Raw genomic sequence first — 23900 nt, forward strand, 5'->3', positions numbered from 1 at the left:
TTAATGTTCCTTAATCTGATTCTCCTCTGCTGACAGTAAACCTTTCTTGCTCCAGACTTTCCCTCTGGTCTAAGGGATCTATGATTCCTGAAGGCTGGACTTGCCAATAAAGACTGAGGCCAAGGCATTGAGTACCTTGGTCTTTTCCATAGCCTTTGTCACCAGTTGCCTGTCCCATTCAGCAATGGGACCACATTTTCCCTCGTCTTCCTTTTTCTGCTTTAGTTAAGAAGGTGAAGTTTACTGTTTCTTCATGTTTAATGAAATGGTATTCTCTTTTAATCTTGTGGAAATCATCATAGCACAATATGGTGAAATGGGACTGAAAAAAGATTACAAGCATGCATCTCAGAATCTTTAAGTAGGTCTGTGTTGCAACACGTGTAACTATTAGTTCCCCTTTTTCATTGTTTTTCACTTTCTCTTTTCTCTCCCATTGCCCATTGAGTCAGTGCTTTGCTCTTGAACTATTCTGCATTGGTGGCCATGTCCACAAGAGTAAGAAAGCTGATTTGTGTAGGGTATTAGTTATGTCTTTCACTCCTCTTGTCTTTTAAGAAACAAAACTGAGAAAGAGAATTAATATCCTTTAACAACAGTTCTTCAGCATTCCAAAAATTGTTTTTGTAAGGAAGATTTCAATTCATTTTTATCAAGCCATTGTATCACCACAGATGACCAAAATATATCTCTAGGTCCACTGGCTACTAGTTACTTAATGTTCCAGTCTTTTTGTTACAGATAAAGGCACTTCTTAACAAGAAGGGCTGTGGGTTTTTGTTTTTTTTTTTTTAAGTTATTTGTACCACTTTTTAGATTCTTTAACTTTATATCTACCACTTATGCCAGTGATCCTTCAGGAATTTCAGAACATCGCTATATAAAATCTTCTACAAGCTATTAGAACTTTGTGTAAAAATGACATTTCTTGCACATGACCTAAACAGACACCAAGGATTTTACAGCAAGTAGCAGTTTATAGATACTAGAAAGACCATTCAGATAGAATGGACTAAAGCAGTCAGGAAACAATATTTAAATTATTTCACATTCTGGCCTCAAAAATATTTAAATATTTTAGTTTCTGATTAAATAAGTATTTAATAGCAGATCTTTCAATCTAAAAGAAAACGTTTTCATTTAAAATATATACACCTAAAATACTGATAATGGGTGTAAGAAATCATTGCAATAGTACATGCAATCAGAAAATGTTGGAGTTTATTACTTTCTGACTTTTAGATCATCAAGAAAAGCATAATGCATTTTTGAGCAGTATTCTGTAAATCTAAATAGATGTTTATTTTCAGATACACTGTCTTTTCTGGTATGTAAGATTGTAATGTTCTCACCAAAGAGAATTGTAGTAGTTTTATGATTTTGTTATTTCAAGCCATGAATACATTAAAAGATTAACCAAATTTGAGCTTTGAAGGCAAACAGTTCTATTGCTTATTACTTTATTAAGGTACTGGGAAAGAAAATGGGAGATGTCACAACTCCTTTTAAAGACTTTATTTACAAACCTCTTCCCTCTTTTTCTCAAAAAAAAAGACAAGTGTTTTCTTCTAGTACTACTTTGATAATCCAAAAATTATGTGGGGCTTTATGGAGACCACTGCTTAAGTATCTAGTTCATGTAGTTCTGGAGTTGAGGACCCAATTTCCCTCCCCAATTAGAATGGTACGAGTTCAGCAAGAAATATAATTTCATTCCTCATACCTCTTCATGCAACTTATCTTTGTACATTATACACACATAAATGCCTTTCTGCTAGTATGAGGTTTTAAAGTAACGTAGTTAATTGATGCAAGCTGCTTCTTAGACCAACTGCTGTGATTTTTTAATAAAACACTGAAATCAGCTTAAAAAAACCCCACAAAACCCCAAACAAAAAACCCAAACCAAACAAAACCAGTTGTTACCCACCTAGCTACATAAAGACTCCAAATTATGAAACCTTGACAACAACATGAGATTTGCCAGAGGAGGGGAGACCCCTCAGTCATCAGTTGGTGATATCTCAAGGTGTTCAACAGCTGAAACCCAAGAAAAGGAGTGGGTCAGTTGTTTGCACCTTTTCAGTTGCACTGTCATATACCAGATTCCTCAGTGTGATTTCCTGAAGCTGGAATCCTAGCTTTCATCAACTTGGATCTGCTTTCAGCCGTCCTCCTGTCCTACTGCAGGAGTTTCCTGTGAAGAGTAATTGCTAAGACATTTTTTCTATACTGACACGTTGTAATACTAGCTCCTAAACACTACAGCAAGAGTAAGTAAAAGATCAGCCACGCAGTACCTCTTCTACTATTATACAGTTGGGAATGGTTTTCTCCCCCGATTGCATGTGAACTTTATCATTGCAGAAATTGCTGGATTTAGAGTCATCTGCTAATAGTTCAGAGTATTTCACTAGACAACACTATGCTCAGACGACTTTCTAATGCAAAGGACAGCAAAAGAAACTTGTAATACGTCATGGCCTGACTGATGATCACACCATTGCAAATTAAAGCCTTCAGTCAGATGTCTCAGGTTATACACAAAATTAAATACATCTCCTCCATAAACACTCAAGAGCATCAGTGTCCTCCCATGGATGAGCCTTAGCTAAATGCAGCAATTCAGTTCCGCAATGCTAAAATTCCTGTGTCATGGAGGGGAGAAAAGTATGCCCAGTTCTGCAGCACTGGAGAAGAGAAAGAACTGTATAAACAGTCTGTAATGTTTGAGGAAGTATTCAAGCTAATGCAGGCAGTATTTTATTGAAATATATTCAGATATAGTTTCAAATTATTATAGATTTTGGCAATAGTACATCACAAATTAGCTGAAGATAACTTCTCTCTCCTTTTTAATTAAAAAAAAAAAGTCTACCTAAATACAGGACCATAAGAATTCTTGTCACGACACTTAATAATTTGTATATGCCTTGAAAATTTATTTTGAAAGGAGGAAACAATCCTCTGAAAACAGGAGAGACTGATGTTGAGCACTACAGTGGATAATATTAAGCACTTGAACAGCGGAAAGGACAAAAGAAATGCAATATATGTTCAGATGCTTATGTTGAACTAGTTGAAGTGTTTTATTTCTAGACTACATTACAAATATCTAAACAGGTTATACATTCTAAAGGTCTGTAAATTCAAGGTATATTATGGCAATTATTTTTGAATGGCATGTCTGAAGAGGGAATAGAACATAGTGTTACTGCCACAGCTTTGCTGCTGAAAACTCTGTGTGCTGTCGGTAAACATCCCCTGAGGCACTGATATCTGATGTCAAAAGCTGTACTGATCCACTGCATTCGTTTTTTACTGCACATGTCGATACTGGTGAGGGTAGAGAAAGCTGAACTGTCAGTCCTAGTACTATGGAGTTATACAATCAGTTCATATCCTAATACTATGCATTTTCTAATTTTCATTGTGGTTTACTGAATTACAAAGTGTTTTATAAAGGCTGGACAACCTGTGATTAATTTGTTTTTCTTATTGTACTTACGTTCTTAGCAGTTTAAGGAATAATAAATATGATCATCTTCTGGTTTAGAGCTTATATTACAGGTTCTTGAAAGATATGAAAATTTATCTAGAAAAATTTATAGTTGAGAGGAGTCGTTCATTATACCTGAAGCACTTTAGTCCATTTCAGGGAAGAAAAGTGTACCTGCAGATGGCATGCTAACTGAAACAGTTTCTGGTAGAGCTAGAGGTTTCTGGTGAAACATAAGAAGCTTAATCAGCTCAGAATGCAGCACCTGCTGTGCTTTTAAATTCATAACGTACATTATTACTTACCTTTTTTCATTGGTGCATTATGCAGTAGGATTTTAATGGAGTGTAAGAATTGTGTAACTTGCTGAACAAATGTTGTGTGTCTGCTGACTGGTCCAGAGGAGATAAGCGCAGGCTATAGCGGTCAGCCAGATGAATCGTCGTTCAGTACCAGTATAGATTCTGGCATTTTTGGAAGTGAAAGGTCAGGCATTATTATGAGAGTGGAAGCAGAAGGGTATGTTGAGTTACAGATTCAGTCAACTGCACATTAAAAGAGGAAAAGAGAACTTTCAGTATGAATGTTAATAGCCCTCATAAATACGGTTTTATTTTTACCTCTTATACTGTTTTCTTCCTTTCAGTTTATGTATGTTTAAAATATTATCTGTTTTAACACTTTTTTTCTGTTGACTGCATAAGATTCTGATAGTGTTTGTATAGGACATACGAGGACACTTCAGAAATGCATTAAACCCACTAATTTGTATTTTGAACCCAGTTGGTTTATTAGGCTGCGCACCAGGGCGTTCATTGAACAGTATCATTAATATCATTCTGTCAGTAGCGTATTGCTTGCCATGTTGCTGTTTTCTTAGCTGTGCATTTTCTGTTTCATTTCTTCTTCAAAATGTTAGAAAAGTTCATCTGGTCTCCTGATGGGCAAAAGAGAAGAGTCCTTTACTAGTGCTATGGAAATCTCCCCTAATGTGTTCATTGAATCCAAAATTTACTTAGTTAAATTGCATTTCAGACTGAAAAAGGATCCGAATCTTTAGAGAAAGGATTTTATCAAGTTATATTTGTAGGAAGGGTTCCTTTTGATTAGAATACTCTCAGAAATTAGTAGGCAGCCCAAACCAGGAAGCAAGGCACAGAAGTTGCAGTCAAAGTTACAGCAATCAAAGATGGCTGTAAATGAGTAGTCAGTCATTCATAAACACCGAAAGGAAGAGAAACCAGAAGTTGCATCTTAGTAGGTGTGTCTCTGTAAAATTCAGTCTTACTTTTTGCTGAAGAAAAGGAAGTAAATTTATGTAAGGTGAACTTAAGTTGAAAAGTGTTCTTCAGTCTTGATGTGATTAAGGAGTATTTGCTACAAGCTTCAGCTGGGCCTGTGAAAAGGTAACTTTCATGTTCCACTCATGAAATAAAGGATACAAATGCAAATCACCAAAATAATATACTGTAAAATTCACAGTAGATTTGAACAGAATAGAATATGCTTGCTCTGATAAACCGGTTTCTTTAAGCTTTACTACTAGTTTCTGAAGGTCTTTGGTATTCTTTTGACTAGCCTTTAAAAATTATTTATTTCAACTGCCATTTGTTAACATCAATAAATATTAAGTTATTACAGGAGATCTGGATTGTAGATGAGTTGACCTCTTTATAAAATTGTGTTGTTATTATTTTAAGTTGTCTGTAGATGCAACCACCACTTCATCTGTGTATTTGTGACCTTTTTTTGGATGACCTGTATTTGCTTTTTTTCCTTTACATGGAAGCACAGACTCTATAGAACAAGCTGACAAATGAGAGTTGCTGTGGCTCTGTACTTCTATTCTGACTCTTTTTGAGTTCTGTTTTTCAAGGCCTTCAAGGAAACAATTGTGTTAGAAGCCTTCAGACTTTCATTCTTGCCAGCATAGTTTGTCTTGTGTTATACCTTGTTCATGAAAGTTTTATTAAAAACTGCTGTTGAAATTTGCCAAGCCTTTTCGTGTTATGTAGAGGGAAGAAATATAGTTACACTTTTAATACGAGTTTGCTTATAAAAATTCTATCTGTTTTTACTAGGGCAAAATTACATTGGTAGGTAAGAGGTCTTTGCCTGCCACTGGAAGGCAGATGACGAAACATTAGCATCTTGTGCGAATTAGCAGAATGTACTTCATCTGCTTGCTGTGGGCAGTTGTGCTCAACTTGGCAGGATTCCTGAAGCAAGAAAGTCAGATAGCAGGTATTTTACGTTCCCTTGCTGAGCTGATGAGGGCAGGAATTGATCAACTGCTTTTGTTAAGGAGCTGTTTCTGTTTTAATATCACATAGACAGTACACCATCTGATCATTAGATGCTGACATTTTATTTGGATTCAGTACAGTTTATACTGTCTTGTATATGATAAAATATATTGAACTGGATAAAAGCTGTGGATAACTATGCAATTATAGTAAATGCCATATATCAACTGGATGGTAATGTTAGTCCAACTGCCATCTCCTTGAGATAAACATTATAATGTTATATCTTTGAACATCATTTTATATTACTTATATATTTGGTCATAGTTTCTGACTTTGCTTTGTTGCAATTGAAAAGCATCACTCTCTTGGTGTCTTCATGGCTACGTTAATGCCCTCTTTTTCTTGTGTCTTTAAGAAATTCAACTATCTTTTCTGTATCCTGTCCAAGATGATATCTTTTAAAATTATTCTTCCTCTATGTCCTTTTAATTGTCTCTAGCTATCATCTGTTTTCTTTTTTCTGTAGAGGTAAGGCTCACTGCTGATTGGGTTAAAGTAGATTGATTTTGTATCCCTCATACTTCATTAGCCTACATCGTTCTTGGATCATTCAGATAGATGACTTGGAGTCTGAAGTTCTTTGGACTAAAAGATTCTTTCCTTCTTTGTTTATGTTTTGCCTCATTGTCTTTTCTTCAGCTCATAAGTGTTACATTTGTTACCTTCTGGATACCAACTTCAAGATTCGTATTTTGTCTTTATCAGCAGAATCTTTCTGAACTCCTCCTCCCCTCTCTCCTTACCATTCCTTTCGTTCTGCTGCAGGAGGGAGTAGGTAATAATAGGATGAAAAAAATAGATATCCTGTCAACATCACTTCCTTATATTCTCTGGCTGCATCATCAACAGTACACACTGAGTAAAATGATATACAACAGGCAAACGTTAGTAGCGAAGCAGTTAACGTGTCAACTTTGCTTCTAGTGCTCTTGCAGAAACACAGGCCATGCTTCCTTACTATATGTTTTTAGTATTTAATAATTATTTCAGCAGCAGAAAATCTGAAATAATTGGAAGATTTTGTGAACATGGATTGCAAGAAAGCAAGCAGTGTATGTCTTCATAGGAACAAAATTATCTCTTTAAGCTTTTTGAACTCTAATAATTTCTCACTCATGTCAAGATTTTAGATGTCTTTTTAAAGCTTGATCAGTTGGTAATCATAAACAATGTCATTTTATATTAATAAAAACATTAAATGTTGGAAAAAATACTATTGGTAGGGAAGATAATTTTCCCTGAGAGAAGCCTCACAAATCCTTCTCTCAGGACAGGACCTTTTTGTGAGAGGTCACTGTTCCACTGCTAGCTAATAGATGAGACATCCTACATTATACACCTTTAATTGTCTAATTTTTTGAGATAATACATTGTCAATTTATTTGTGTGCTGTTTAATGAAAATACCAAGTTTTCTATTCAGTCAGCATACTTGATTTTCCAGAAGTCATACAAACACTTTCTTTTCCAAAGGCTCGTAAAGAAACTATGCTTTCATGAAAAAAGAGGACAGATGCTCAAATGGATAAATAACTATTTATGAATTAGAAAACAAAGGGTAGAAATGCATGCTGTTTTCACAGTGTAAGCAGGTCACTAGCAGAGGTTCTTAGGTCTGTGCTGTTAAATGCATTCATAAATGATCTGGAAAGCATGACTCGTAAAGCGTCAGTGTCACCCCAGATGAAATTCAGTATAGATCAATATAAAGTGTCAGGGGACTTTCTTGATTTTTGTCTATGTAACAAAGGTCTCTGAGTTAGCTGATACTACCAAAAATTGAGAAGTTCAAGTTATAATATGAAAATGTCATCTTAGTTCTCAGTACCAGTCAAGAAAAGCAAATACAAGTCTTTGTAGGAAATTCGTAGGAAAGGAATAGAGACAAAACAGAAAATGCTTGTAATGTCACTGTGCTTGTGTCATCTGTCTTTGTCACCTCCTCTCTGCTTCAGAGAATGCTTTTGCTGCAAAGCATGGGCATCTGAGGTGGTGGTCTGAGGAAATACCAGCAGGTGCTGATGCTGCTTTGGGAACTCCTCTTTGAAAGGCAGGATTCCAGGCTTAGTAGATGTTGGTCTGATCCAGTCATACTTGTGCTTTTCTATTGTATTATACAGAAGGTTTCACTGAAAAGAAACATTTTTCAAGTTACATCAGTTTAACAGGGTTAACCTCAATGACTGTGAATTTTCTGTGTTGTTATGATTAAGGTAGAATAAGCAATTACGTGATTTTTAATTGTTACGCATCAGTAGGTTGTACAGCCAGCTTTCCAAGAAAGGCGGGCTTGAAATTTATTACAGTTCATTACAGTTACATTCATAGCAGTTAATGCATTAAAAAAATGCCTATCAGCTTCTAAAGTAGATCTAATTAACTCTTGACATTCATTTTACATTATATAGTAGGTATATATGTTAAAACCTCTGAACATAAAAAGAAATTTTTTTTCATTAAAATATCTTATTCTCACTTGGGTGAGGCATTTTTTTTTCCTTTCTTACTCATTTTTACTCAGTTTTCTTAATATGGTACACATATTTACCCTTCTTTAAAAGGTTTTAGATATTATCATTTTGACTAACACAACCCACTTAGTAGCTCAACAGATTATTCAAGTATTATACTTCATCAGCCCCCATTTCAACTGATGCTTTCTCAAAAGATTTGAGGTGATAAATGAAACTTGGAATCTGTGGTACATTGTCCTATATTTTAATGGATATTTCTGTGCTCATTTGGACTTCTAATGTGATGGTATAATCTGATTAACATTCTGAATAAATATGAAATGCTTATAATTAAAAAGGCATGTTAATACAAAACATATTTCCATCAAATGATGAATCAACACTGTTTACTGTTTTACAAATTTATTTCATCTATTTAGTCTTTCCTTACTCTATGGTGTGTGAAACTTGGACATGGCTATAAAATATTTCATAGGATGTGTCTTTAATAGCACTTGAGCTTTTCTTAGAGCTAGAGTGGCAAAATCCTATTGATCAATTGTCTCCAAATTTTTTTATTGTGCAGCCCATCACTAAAAATTTTTGAGCATACACCCCCAATATATGTTTGTTTATTTATTTATTTATAACTTACATGTGTTGCTGAAGTTCTAGTATTTTCTTCCTGCACACTTATGGATTGTCTTGTGCACATCCAGGAGTGTGTGCACCCTGCTTTGGAGACTGCTGCTATAGGTTCATGTAAACTTGTATATTAGAAAAGAAATTGTTCACCTCTTAAAAAAAATTAAATCGTATTTTTTTTATTATTAGAGTAAGGAAACTTCAATTGAATTTTCTTTCTCCTTTTCTCAGTTCTTAGTCTCTCAGTTGTTTCTGGTAGATTCTAATCACAAACAGATTCTAATCATAAAACTGCCAAAACTTGAAGATTTCTCTTTTCCTCACCAGGCTCCATCCCCTTCCATCAAATAACTACCTCTCCCACTTCATTTTCACCAGCTACATGTAATGAGGAACAAGTTCTGCTTAGGCTAAGCAGAAAACTCTTTGATTTGTATAGTTTTGTATTTGATAGATTTATTTGACAGTTTATGTGGCCAATACATGCTTGACCAAACATTTGTATCATTGTATTGGTTAATTGATAGTAGCAAGTCTTGAATGGAGAGTAGCTGTAAATGATTTGGAGAGCATAATGAAAAATAAAAGGAATAACTTGCCCATCAGATGAGTTGTGTTGTTAACCTGTCAACAGTGTGTTCTACACTGCTTGGATATACATCAGGAAAAAAAATCTACTGTTTGGATAATCTCTCTACTTTTTCAGTCTCTCTGAATTCGTGGTCTCAATAACTTATTGCTCCAGTAGATTTCATATTAAATATGGCTTATGTAAAAAGCATGTCTTTCAATATCACTGTTAAACTCATTGAATTTACTTTCGTTGGGTGACTGCTGGCTTTGGTATTTTGAAAGAGCAAATAGCAACACACAGTCTCATGGTTATTTCCAATAAATGATGTTTGCAACCTTATGCGGTAAGATCCACATCTTCTTTTAGGAGGTGCTTGATGTTTGTAGCTAAAGCAGGTCTGAGCACAAACAAGCAAACCTTCCCTTGGGGAATATAACAATTTCAAATGGAAACTGAGGAGGAAGAGACTCAGGAACTGTCATAGGTTGCTATCTGCTGTTTTTCATATCTGGATGGTAGAGTGACTCAAACCTGGAGACGCTGTTGTTCCAACTGAAATCTGGCTCATTCCGGCTCTTAAAGAAGCCCCAAGAATGTTTCTGTTAGCCTAGGTAAGGTGTGACTTGTTGCCAAGAAGAAGTTTGGAGAGCTTGCCTGCTTCTTAGGACATAAAGACTCCTAGCAGTGTAGTTTGTTGGTGCAGAAGGTTATAGTACAGAGGTTGTTTCCTGGTTTGTTTTTTTGGCTTCCTCTTCTTGAATCCAGTAAATTCTTACTCATTTCCTCTCCAAATGAAACAATTCCAATCTTTTAATCTCTCCTTATATGGAAGTCTCTTCCATGCCTCCAGTGGTTTTTCTCATCTGTCAGTAGTTCTGCCTTACCATACTTCTTTTTCGGTCGGTTTCACAGAAACTGAACACAGAATGTCAAGTGAGGAATATTAGTATCACCATTTGTCAATGTTAATTTCAATCCCATTTATTTATGTGCATAAGTGAAATCCTGGGTAAACTTACTACGTCAGTAGAGTACTTTTGTTATCTTCAGTGGAGCAATGGAATATTCTCTAAACATTTTGTTTATCTTTTTGACCTTCAGAGCTACCTGGCCAGGCGCTGGAGATGTTTCCATGATGACTCATTCTTGAATTGTTGTAATCCATTTTTAAAAAAACAACCACAATTCAGAGCAATAATTAATTTATTTCTTCCAGGCTATGTCATCTTGGGCATTTCATGTGCAATTTTTCCATTTCCTTAGCATTTTTAGGTTCCCTTCTCCCTCTTGTAGTCTTATCCTAGAAAGATGAAAGTGGGGCCGAGAAAATGCAGTGGTTATATACAATCATGCTTATGTTCCTTGTCTCCAAAGGTCCCATATCAAAGATCTGAGACCTGAAGAAAACATTATTAGTCAGGCAGACAATAAAGCATATTCCAACAGTAGTCATATACTTCCAGGATTAGTTGTTTCATCACCTTCCTGGGCTTCAAGGTGAGGCTGACTGGCCTGTAGTTCCCTGGGTCCCTCCATCTTGCCCTTCTTGAAGGTAAAAGTGACATTTGCTTACCTCCAGTCTTCAGGCATTTCTCTCAATCGCCATGATTGTTCAAAGATTATTGAGAGCGGCCTCACAAAGGCATCAGCCAGATAACACTTCTGGGTGCATCCCATCAGGGCCCATGGACATCGAATGATACCATGAAAAAGACCCCTCCCCTATGTATATGTGTGGTGGGTTGACCCTGGCTGGAGGCCAGGTGCCCACCAGAGCCGCTCTCTCACTCCCCTCATTCATTAGACAGGGGAGAAAAAGTATAACAAAAAGTTTGTGGGTCGGGATAAGGACAGGGAGAGATCACTCACTAATTATTGTCACGAGCAAACAGACTGAACTTAGAGAGGAAATTCATCTAATTTATTACTAAGCAAAACAGAGTAGAGGAATGAGAAATAAAACCAAATCTTAAAACACCTCCCCCCACCCCTCCCATCTTCCCGGGCTCAACTTCACCCCCGGCTTCAACCTCTGCCCCCCTCAGCGGCACAGGGGGACGGGGAATGGGGGTTACGGTCAGTTCATCACACGGTGTTTCTACCGCTTCATCCTCAGGGGGAGGACTCATCCTCTCATCATTCCCCTGCTCCAGCATGGAGTCCCTCTCATGAGAAACAGTCCTTCACAAACTTCTCCAGTGTGGGTCTCTTCCATGGGGTGCAGACCTTCAGGAGCAAACTGCTCCAGCGTGGGTTCCCCATGGGGTCACAAGTCCTGCTAGCAAACCTGCTCTGGCGTGGGCTCCTCTCCCCCACGGGTTCACAGGTCCTGCCAGGAGCTTGCTCCAGCCTGGGCTTCCCATGGGCCACAGCCTCCTTGAGGTGCCTCCACCTGCTCCGGCGTGGGGTCCTCCACGCGCTGCAGGTGGAATCTCTACACCCCCTCATCCTCCCTCCATGGGCTGCAGGGGGACAGCCTGCTTCACCATGGTCTTCACCAGGGGCTGCAGGGGAATCTGTGCTCCGGCGCCTGGAGCACCTCCTGCCCCTCCTTCTGCACTGACCTTGGTGTCTGCAGAGTTTCTTACATCTTCTCACTCCTCTCTCCAGCTACAAAAGCTCTCTCTAACTGTTTTTTTTTTCCTTTTTTAAATATGTTATCCCAGAGGCGCTGATTGGCTTGGCCTTGGCCAGCGGCGGGTCCATCTTGGAGCCGGCTGGCATTGGCTCTGTCAGACACAGGGGAAGCTTCTAGCAGCTTCTCACAGAAGCCACTTCTGTCGCCCGCCCCGCCCCCCCCAAAACCTTGCCACACAAACCCAACGCAATATGACATATATTTATAAATTCTTAGGGTGATTTTAAGAGATATCTAAACTTTTGCAGATCGTTCACATTAAAGAATATTAAAAATAGTTTAATGTACACAGAGGTTCCTTAGTGAGTTCAGCGTAGCATTGTATTTTTAATTCCATTATACTTTTAACCATCAGCATTTATTTGCCATGTAACAAACCAATTTCTTAACCTTTTATGAATGAAATTTGAAGGAATTCGATAAGTTTTACAGGTGCTACTAATTTGTTTTGAGCATCTCTCCTTTTTGAGATGTATAGTTCTGACAGTGACTATGTAATCTATCACTTGATTTTTTAAGAAGCCTTGGAAAAGAACTGTGAAGAACTTACAAAATAAAGTCAAAGGAAATAAAGATGTAAAAGACTTGTAGTGTTTACTTTATGATACTAATTTGGATCAGTCTGAGCATAGAAAAGGAGCAAGAGGCTTTATTTTTTAATTTGGAGCTGCTCCTTATTGCCAATAGTCAGAATTAATTTTGAACACTGCATCAATAGCTCCAGTAAACTTGTGGAGTATTTAATTTTGTTTTCCTATGCTAAATTAATACCTCTGCAATGTAATTTTATGATTAACAGATCCTGAATCCGTGAACTAAGGTATTCCTGTTTTTTCCACTTGGGTGAAAAATGGGTAAATTCATAAAGAAATAATTCTGTGCTGGGATTTCAAATGAATATAAAACCTACTGTGCTGTATAGTTTGTAGGTTTGAAACTGTGGAATCATTCTCAAATGAATAGAAATACATTAAAATTGAACTTTAAAAATTCAGAATGTACAGATGAATCAAGCATGTTGACTCATAAATGTTAATCTTTTGTTAAAACTCTCCATAAAAGTCTCAGCTAGCACTGGACTAATGATTGCAAATGTTTTATTATCTCCTACAGTTTATTGCTTAAATCTTACGTCATGGGTGAGGCAATGTAAACAACCACCCATAGTGAATCTGGATACTGGCTTTATTTAAGAACAATTTAAGAATTTAAGGAGATCAGAGCGTTTACCTTACTGAAATACCTCCCATGGTGGGTCATTTGCTCCCTTCCCTCCCTTACATTCACTAGCTCCCCACTGCCCCTCCCATTAAGGAGGTAGCTGCTGGCCAGGAAAGGCTGGGCACAACATCATGCCACTGCTTGCAACTACCAGTCTTGGATGTCGTTGACTAAAATGCATGGATGTTCTCTGGCCTCCATCTCCATGATCTCTGGGATCTTCCCCTACTTCCAGCATCTTACCTCTAAGCAGTATCTTCACCTTCAACTTTCCAGCCCCCCTTCTTCTTTCTGAGATGACTACTTCTTTTTGGCGACCTTTCTTTTCCACCTCCTCTTCTTTCTAGACCCCCAAGCTCACAGTATTTCCAATCTAAATAGTCCATGTGCAGAAGCACGTGTGATCAGCCTTGTAGCTTGGTGGTTCGGTTTCCTGTATCTCTATCACTGGAGGGTTGAGGGCTTGCCTCTTTTGCTTAGTCTGAATGTTATAAAAAATTGCAACTAGCCTGTACCTGTTGCAGTTAGCAAGTAGCAGGCTTCTGCTTTAGAGTTCAAAATTCAGTTCTGAAAATTTATCTTGCCTTCCATCCCTGCCTCCTACAGCCAATTACCTGCCAACTGTTACCATTCATGATTTAAGCCATTTTTCACCTAAAACATTGGGATAAAGCAATAATAGGTAAGGAAGACAAAACAAAACTTACTGGATTAGAAGGATTTTCCTGCATGTAAAATTTAGAGTGCTGAAGTACTTACATACATATGCAGAAAGCTCATTAGATTCAAATTTTCCATATCCAAGTTTCCTTATTTCAGAGCAGAATGAATAAAGAAACAGAGTGATTGTAAATCTGTACATATCTAGATTTTAGGAAGTTATAATTTCTGTTATGTATTAGGGTCCTGATAATCTTAGTTTAATTTTTAAATCAGATTTCAAGATGGAGATCAGAGATCTTATCTTTGGCTTGTATGAACTGCCCTAGCTCTATTCACTTTGATGGAACTCTGAAAACATAAATTGTCTCTGATTGCCAGAGTGGAATAACAAAAAGAATAAAATCCTTTCCTTTCTCTTAGCCCAGGGAAATGTATATGCTGTCATTAATTGTTATAGTTTAATCAGTGCTTGAAGTGGAATAGTGTATAACGGTATGTTTTATTTATTTTTTAAGTGATGAATGCCAGCAGCTCTTGTAGGGAAGGACTCGGTTACAAGTGCCTTCGGGAAGTCAACAGGATACATTACTCTTAAAGATATTCCAAATGGGAGAGGGTAGCAGAAGAATGCTTTTTGTAGCTGCTAGATATTACTAATCATATGGTTGCTGGTTTCTTATGCTATGAGAGGCTTGGATGCTAGATGACAGCTCCCATTACATGAGACTCTGTTGCTCTCAGTAGCAGGATCTCACCTCTGCTAATAGTTCAAAGCCCTTTTGGACTGGGAACTCAAAATGACCAGTAAATCATTTGCCTCTTGCTGAAAGCAGGACCTGGCCTCTGTGAGTTGCAATGGCTTCTTGTTCTCATTTCCAGCTGTGCTGAATGATAGATCAGCTCCTGAGCCCAGAACAAGGAGTACTAGCCATTAACAGCCAAGTCATTAACAGACTTGATGAAATAGTCTTGTCAAAACTGTTGTAGTTTCAATGACTGTGTTTTGGTGATACTAGGAATGCTTAAATAGATGATGACAGGTTAGTCTGAGAGTTAACAGTGTAACAGTATCATATTAAGAACATAATATTGCAAACTTTTCTGCAGAGTAGTAAGTTTTTCAGGATATGCTTGTAGGCATATTTGGAACCCCTTCTTTTTTTACTGCACAATTTTATGTACAGCTAGAAAGTTGCCTTCACGGCATCAGTGCTCTGTCAAAGCAAAAGGATAGCCTGGTATTACAGTAGCTTTTTTGTTAATTTTTTTTTTTTTTCCAATTTAAATGGAGACCTATCTTTGTCTTCATCAGCAGGGCTTTTATTTTTTCACTGAATAACACAGGAGTATTCTGAAAGTTAAAACTTTGGCTATATGAAAGACTTTCTAGATGTGTAATTTTTAAAAGGTATGAATTAAAAGATGATGGAAGAAGTTTAAAAGAAGAGCCTAATTCATATATGACAGGTTCTGGAATTTCATGCTCTGAAAATCTAAGCTGTGCTAGGTTTAGCCATCGAAAGTCAACTATGTCATACAGGTGGCAGAACAATAAATAGGAATTATCCATACTTATACTGATTCAAGATTTGTGTAACTTGCTGGTTGACATAGTTCTTCCAGATAAAGTGGATAGTGCTCTGAAATAACATCATTTCTTGAGGCAAGAAAACAGAATGCTGTCTGCAGCACCTGATGAGAACATGTAAATCTGAAGCCTAGAAAAACCCTATTTTTATCTTAAAAATTAAAACCCAAAACAATTCCATGCCTTTCAACGCAGTGGAATATAGCCAAAACAGTTTCAAAAGAAGGAGAAAGAATGATGTTTTGTATTCTTCTTACTGCTGCATTCTGCTGTGCTTGCCAAATTTAAAGCTTTCTTAAAATAAAATGGACTTTTCCTCCCTGACTTTTATTTTTTGAATGTTTATCATGTCAGTTAAAAAAAATATATGGCTTTTTAAATATATCAGTGTATAAAATGATATGATAAGTTCCAGTTATTCAGCCAGGAGAGTTGAAATGTAGAAGAAGAATGGCATTATCACTGCTTATCTTTAATACCATTGGTATGTTTTTTTGATAATGCTGGAAGTAGCCTAGAACTTGCCTCAGTTACCTTTTCAACTAACAGATTGGTGTTCCTTATCTAGTAGTTTGTTGTTAAGTTCCATTTGTGACCTTCTCTGTGGGTGATGCCTAAGAGTATCTTTAAGCTGTGAGTATTGATTGATGAGAAGCTCAACATGAGCCAGCAGTGTGCGCTTGCAGCCCACAAAGCCAACCGTGTCCTGGGCTGCATCAAAAGAAGTGTGACCAGCAGGTCGAGGGAGGTGATTCTGCCTTGTGAGACCCCACCTGGAGTACTGCGTCCAGCTCTGGGGGCCCCAGTACAGGAGAGACATGGAGCTGTTGGAGAGAGTCCAGAGGAGGGCCACGAAGCTGATCAGAGGGCTGGAGCACCTCTTCTATGAGGACAGGCTGAGAGAGTTGGGGTGGTTCAGCCTGGAGAAAAGAAGGCTCTGGGGAGATCTAATTGTGGCTTACCAGTACCTGAAGGGGCCTGCAGGAAAGATGGTGAGGGACTGTTTATCAGGGAGTGTAGTGACAGGACAAGGGGTAATGGGTTCAAGCTGAAGGAGGGTTGATTTAGATTAGATGTTAGAAAGAAATTCTTTACTGTGAGAGTGGTGAGGCACTGGAACAGGTTGCCCAGAGAGGTTGTGGATGCCCCATCCCTGGAAGTGTTTAAGACCAGGTTGGATGAGGCTTTGGGCAACATGGTCTAGTGGAGGGTGTCCCTGCCCATGGCAGGGGGGTTAGAACTAAATGATCTTTAAGGTCCCTTCCAACCCAAACCATTCTATGATTCTAAGTCCTCTAGTAGCGATTCGTTGGGATGCTGGTCTACACTCCCTTGTATTCCAGCCCCAAAACCCTATATAAAGGTAGGATCTAACAATCCTTCACTGTTCGCTGAAACTGTTTCCTGCCTTTCCTTGCTTTATCTTTGGTTTCTGGAATTTCTAAGCATAACTTTCAGGACCCTTCAGTTCAGGTGGACCGTCCATTACTAGCTCCTGCTCCCTTATCATCACAGAAATACAGTTCAGGTGTTCTCACAGTTCATTGTAGGTGAACAGTTTTGCCAGTCAACTCATCCCTGCTGAGTTTTAACTCCAATACAAATTTACTGTTGTGGCAGGTATGGGAGGGTGAGTTCACCATGAAAATGCCAGCCTAACCTGCTGCAGAGCTATTTAAATACAGCCGTAATTCAGCACAGACAGTTTACTTTTCTGTCAGGGGAAAAAAATCCCAATGTTAATTCAGTAATCAATTAACTCAGGGAAAATTTAAGCTTCCATGGAAAGGCAATTTCTTTGAAAATTGGTCATCTCTGTTTTGCAGCATGTGCTGTACAAGAAATTTTAAGGACATTTAAATTGAAGGACATTTAAATGGAAAAAACCTAAATATATAATACTGCATGTGTGTTTATAATAACTGATATAACAACTTCAAGTTCAGTACTTTAGGAGGTTTCTTTACATTTGATTTCTGATAATTGCATTATTACTGCTAAGTGTGGTGTTTATTTAATATCACATATATTTGTAACATGAACTAAACAAAAGATATAATAAAGTCATTTCTAAATTACTTTTTTGCCATGGGAGTAGAAACATTTTTTATTACAAGAGCATGAGCCATGATAACCCATTAATTAATTCGCGGGTAGACCAGAAGGTTCAGTTACAGCTTTAATGGAAAGGATATCAATTATTGCTTCACCATTTGTGAAGGGGCGGTGGGGGATGGGAAGAGACCAGTACAACAAAAATAGAGTTGAGAGAATGACACTCAACAACAAAATACTTTCCATCCACTTAACAGCTTCAGGTGGACCTGAATTCAGGACACAGGAAGACAGCCAAATGATTAAATCCCTAAGGCAAAACTACTTGTGGGAGGTTTTAATTTCAGATTTTCTTCTACAGAGATATTGATATTTACTTTTCACAAAACCTAGTATTTTAATATAAAGAAACATTAAAATATTTTTAATCCATTATCTAAATTATTAAGTTAAATTGAAGTTACTGGTTTTTCTAAGCTTAGTTGTGTTTTTACTGCATTTTCATATTATTTGAAAAACCACCCAGTAAATCCATGTAAAACTCCTTTCCAATCTTCCAATTTAGTAAGCATAGTTTACTCAAAATAGAATTTAAATACATGCATAACTTTAGGTCTGTATTCAAGGAAATAGGCATAAACTTGTATACATACTTAAATCCTTTTCTAGACTGAGACACTATTGTTATTTTACACATCACTCATGTTTTAATAGTGCTTTGATTATTATTTGTATGCTTTTAGAAACAACCTCAGGGAAGTCTATTTTTATAAAGAAAAAGTTTGCATCTCAAATTTACATATATGTTATCAAAATTTATGACTATCATGTTCATACATTATAGTAGTGTATTTCCTTGTCTTCTCCCTTGGGGAGAAACGCATGCTCACTGAGAATCTTGTTTTAGTAAGCTTTCTGGTTTTATATTTTTTATGTGCAAAATTTAAACTAGAGACACAATAGCAAAAAAGTGTGCATTGCAGTTCTCTTGGAAGCTGATAGGGCATGGTGTTTCAATTTTGGTGCTTATCCTTGAGAAGGCTTCCAGATACATAGCTTTTCCACGATCGTTTTATGTGAAGAAGTGGAGATGTTAATCGCAGTATTCTTCGTAAAACTGTAGGTAGATAAGCTGTGCAAAATCCAGAATCAAAATTCTTGAACAGAAGGGCTGAGGCTCTCAACTTAGGTTGAAACTGTGAAGGAAACGAGTAGAGAGGTTGAAAGGCTTAGTGATGTGTTTATAGCGGTCTGCATTGCTGAGGAGGTATGTTGTAGCATGCTGTATGGCTGGAGTTTCCAAAACGCTGAAGACCATGTCTTCACTTGTATATCACAGTTTCATAGACCAGTCAAGAGGAGAGGACAGTGTGAATTACCAAGGCCCAAGATGACTCCTTGGTAGTCTCTAGGAGAACAGATGACAGAAAGTATCCCTGTTGGCTGCTTCCATATGAGACAATGAGAATCCAGCCGCCTAACCTGTAGGCTGACCAGCACAGATGCTAGCTTGTATTTTCTCTGCAGAGAGGTTACAGCAGGGCTGTGAAGTCCTGAAAATGTGTTCCTTGCTCTTCCTTCTCTAGTCCAGCTTTTCTTTATGTTCAGTATGATTTTGATCTCTAATTTGATCTCATCCAGCTGCTGGGCTGTCATAGCTGAATTGGTATCCATATGTGGTAGGACCACAGAGATGTCTGTTGCCTGACTGTGGCACCCTTTTCTCCTGGTGGCTGCATGCTGGTGATCTAGAGGCCCAGAAAAATAAATCATTCTTCAACTCCCAAAGCAAATGATCTATTGGGGAGGTGCTGTGCTCATTCCTATAATATATCTTCAATATGAAAATATATAGGGAAGTTCTATATTTTTGCCTATATTTTGTTCTGTAGGTATGTGGTGGGTTGACCCTGGCTGAGGACCAGGTGCCCACCAGAGCCGCTCTCTCACTCCCCTCATTCATTAGACAGGGGAGAAAAAGTATAACAAAAAGTTTGTGGGTCGGGATAAGGACAGGGAGAGATCACTCACTAATTATCATCACGAGCAAAACAAGCTAAACTGAGAGAGGAAATTCATCTAATTTATTACTAAGCAAAACAGAGTAGAGGAATGAGAAATAAAACCAAATCTTAAAACACCTCCCCCCACCCCTCCCATCTTCCCGGGCTCAACTTCACTCCCGGCTTCAACCTCCGCCCCCCCTCAGCAGCACAGGGGGACGGGGAATGGGGGTTACGGTCAGTTCATCACACGTTGTTTCTGCCGCTTCTTCATCCTCAGGGGGAGGACTCATCCTCTCATCGTTCCTCTGCTCCAGCGTGGGGTCCCTCTCACGGGAGACAGTCCTTCATGACCTTCTCCAACGTGAGTCCTTCCCACGGGCTGCAGTCCTTCATGAACTGCTCCAGCGTGGGTCTCTCCCATGGGGTGCAGACCTTCAGGGACAGCCTCCTCCAGTGTGGGGTCCCTCACGGGGTCACAAGTCCTGCCAGCAAACCTGCTCTGGCGTGGGCTCCTCTCTCCACAGGGCCACAGGTCCTGCCAGGAGCTTGCTCCAGCCTGGGCTTCCCACGGGGTCACAGCCTCCTTCAGGTGTCTCTACCTGCTCCAGCGTGGGGTCCTCCACGCGCTGCAGGTGGAATCTCTACACCCCCTCATCCTTCCTCCATGGGCTGCAGGGGGACAGCCTGCTTCACCATGGTCTTCACCAGGGGCTGCAGGGGAATCTTGCTCCAGCGCCTGGAGCACCTCCTGCCCCTCCTTCTGCACTGACCTTGGTGTCTGCAGAGTTTCTTACATCTTCTCACTCCTCTCTCTGGCTGCAAAAGCGCTCCCTAACTGGTTTTTCTCTTTCTTAAATATGTTGTCACAGAGGCGCTGATTGGCTTGGCCTTGGCCAGCGGCGGGTCCGTCTTGGAGCCGGCTGGCATTGGCTCTATCAGACACAGGGGAAGCTTCTAGCAGCTTCTATCAGAAGCCACCCCTGTAGCCCCCCCGCTACCAAAACCTTGCCGTGCAAAACTAACACAAGGTACAAGTGACAAATAAAGACATGTTTTTATATTTTAAATGACATCAAAATATATTTTAAAGTTTGAGTGCTTGATCTTCCAGTGTATTTTTTGTTTTGGTCAGAGTTGTAGGAGAACATCTGGCTGTAGGAACAGAAAAGGCAGTTGACTTTGAGTCCTAGAGAAAGTAAAATCACAAGAATTGTATTAAACATCTAAAATATGTTCTGATGAGTTGTGTTTTCTAATATACCAAGGACAGGATTGCCATTACAGAGTGAGCCTTGCCTTAACAGTGAACTTGACCGCTTTGGTCTGGACAAAACCTGAAAATTAACATACTCAAACAAGTATCCTTATGTGATTAGAAGCCCTGAAAAAAATGCCTGGCCTAGCACTGTTAAATAACTGCAAAACTATTCTATTTCTGAATTGGAAGTGCTAATGTTGGACTGGGTTATGAAGTCACAGATTCACAGATTAGTAGGGGTTGGAAAGGACCTCTAGAGATCATCTAGGCCTAATTTTATGAATTAAGTAAACTTTTGAACATAGCTTATTATGAAAACCAGGCACAGAATAGTTCTAGGAAAAGAATATGAAATGGTGAATTAAACAAACTGTTAGGTGATTTGGATTGTTTTAATAAAAAAGTAGAAAAAGAAGATTTGATGTCATCGGAGTCATTGGATCCTGCTTTTGTGTTGGTATTCCAAAGATCTCTGTTAAAAGATCCCTAGGCTGGGAATTGGTTGAGACTAGAAATAGCTCGTCATGGTTTTTTGTGGACATTTTTGGAAAAGTTTTTCCCAAGAATAGCAGTTTTATGCACAGAAGGATCTGAATCCAGGGCAGAGATCTTTATTGGTACTCTGCTCTAATTAGTTAAAAACCCTTTCTTGGTTGGTATGCAGATTTGTCATCTTATTTTCATTAATACACAAGGATCAAGCCAGGGCCTTAAGGGTATTTAGATCTTTTAGAAATTTATTTGAACAGACCCGTTAAAAAATATGGAGGGGTTTTTGTTTACTTGATTGCAAATCGGGAGTGTATTTCTGTTCAGAGACAAAGCATTTCTGTTAAGTGGCTACATACCTGGTTCATTCATACTGATATCTGTGAAGAGTAAGCACACACTTAAATCACCTGTTTAAATGGCAGTCGGAATGAGATCAAATGTTTGCATATGTGCTTAATGTTTAACAACTTTTGACAGATATTATTTTTCCTTAGACTATCTGATATATGTTTAACATACTTATTAAGAAAAAGAAAACAATTTGTTAAAGTGGATTTTTTTTTTTTAAAGTATTGTGGTTCTGGCTACCTCTGTATACTAAATAGTTTTTAAAACACTGTCATTGTTTATTTTTATAGCTTAAATTAGTGCCTGTGACTAGCCCCTGTAACTTTTGCAACTGTTACACTAGTTGCAGGCTCGCATCACTTTGAAAGGATTGGTGCTTCAAGAAATGTACAGCAGTCTTTCAGACTGCTCTACAAGGTTTTTGTCTTTATTGATGATTGAATGTATAATGACATGTTTTCTTGTTTAAACTCTAATGTATATTTTCAACTTGAGTGATCAGTTCACCAATATCAATACAGGTCACTGAATGAGATACACCAAATGGTTAGCTGAAATGGCCCATTTTTGACACATTTTCCTTTACGTGTCTAAAAAAATAATGTTTCTTTACTGGATGTGTTCAGTTTATCTTATGTATGTATACCTTCAAGTGTAGCGAGTCAAGTCTGTAAAAGAGTATTTTGAAAAATTTCCAGCATTTGATTGTACTCCAGCAATTTCTGATAAATGGTCGATATGTTATTATCCCCCTGTGTTTTATTGGAAAAATATTGTTAGATAAGCTATTGCTGCAAGTTTGTAAAAGCAGCTTTATTGTTTTTCCAATGGTCGTTGTAGTATGAAGGTATATCATCAATCTTTTTCTCTTCAAAATATAGTACAATGACCAATAGAAAATTCAAAGTTCATCGTCAGAGTGACCAAAAGGAGTTCTGCTTTGTTCTGCGATGAAAGACCGCATAAACGAGGCATACTAGTTATGTAACTAATTTTACTAATTCTTGGAATGATCTTATTGTTACAGCTTCTGCTACCTTTGAAGACTTTCAAATCCGGCCCCATGCTCTTTTTGTTCATTCGTATCGAGCGCCAGCCTTCTGTGACCATTGTGGAGAAATGCTGTGGGGGCTGGTGCGTCAGGGACTCAAATGTGAAGGTAAGCTGCCATCAGATGTGATTTTTCAGTCTCGGGAAGAGACCTGTCCATTCCACTTATACATGTTGTCTCTGATGCTGCTTTTACATTGGTTAGGCATCAGCAGAAAATTACAGTAGGCAGAGACAGTAAGAACTATCAAAATAATTAACTGATTAAAGAACTAATCCTTTTGACTGCTCTGAGGCCTCCTAGATATGACTCTGTAATCTAAAGTGCAAAAAAATTGGTCTATATGTATTTTTAAGGAAAGATTTTCTGTATATTACACTTCCCTTGTGAACCTGAGCCTGTACCTCATTCTATATCACATTGATTCAGATCATTTAACTGAAATTACTGTCAGTCCATATGAGGTTGTAATATCTTTTTTCATTTTGCCTCAACTGTTTGACTCCTGGCAGACTGTATCCAATGGAATATACCATTTTCAATGAAAGACTACCTTACCTCCCAAGTGCTGATCCCAGAAATTTCCGGCAGTTTTAGACCATAGATTTTTGAAAAATCAAAGAAAAAAACCACTGGTTATAGATATAACTGTTTGGAGCTTATAATATCATCTCTCTAAAATTTGTAGAATACAGGAGCTAAACCAGCAGAGTAGAGGAAGAAAGTTTAATGAAAAATAAGGGTGGTGGGTTTGAATTCTTGTTGTTTTTGAAAAAAAACAATAGTTCTTTGCTTTTTCCAGTAATAAACCATAAATAGATGGGTTTAAATTTCTCTTTTCAGGATGTGGTCTAAATTACCATAAGAGATGTGCATTTAAAATCCCTAACAACTGCAGTGGTGTACGGAAGAGGCGCCTATCAAACGTTTCCCTAACAGGAGTCAGCACCATTCGGACAGTTTCTGCAGAACCCTCGCCCAGCGTGCCGGATGAAGCCCTTCTGGTATGGGATTCCCTAGCTATAGAGGCCATGGGTGTTGCTAATAAGAAACAATGACATTTAGTGCTGTAGGATCTAGTTTTGCTTGTTATAGACTACA

At 38.2% G+C, this 23900-nt stretch overlaps 1 protein-coding gene across 3 annotated transcripts in view; it reads left to right on the forward strand.

Moving 5' to 3' along the window:
* Positions 1 to 23900, forward strand: part of PRKD1 (protein kinase D1) — a 159330-nt gene that overhangs the window by 87907 nt on the left and 47523 nt on the right. For all 3 annotated transcript variants that reach the window (XM_075754072.1, XM_075754073.1, XM_075754075.1), the window contains 2 exons: positions 22776 to 22907; positions 23643 to 23803. In XM_075754072.1, the coding sequence (XP_075610187.1) occupies positions 22776 to 22907; positions 23643 to 23803 (293 nt within the window). The remainder of the gene's footprint in view (positions 1 to 22775; positions 22908 to 23642; positions 23804 to 23900) is intronic.

The sequence above is a fragment of the Balearica regulorum genome, chromosome 5, assembly GCF_011004875.1.
Source record: "Balearica regulorum gibbericeps isolate bBalReg1 chromosome 5, bBalReg1.pri, whole genome shotgun sequence".
Taxonomy (NCBI): domain Eukaryota; kingdom Metazoa; phylum Chordata; class Aves; order Gruiformes; family Gruidae; genus Balearica; species Balearica regulorum.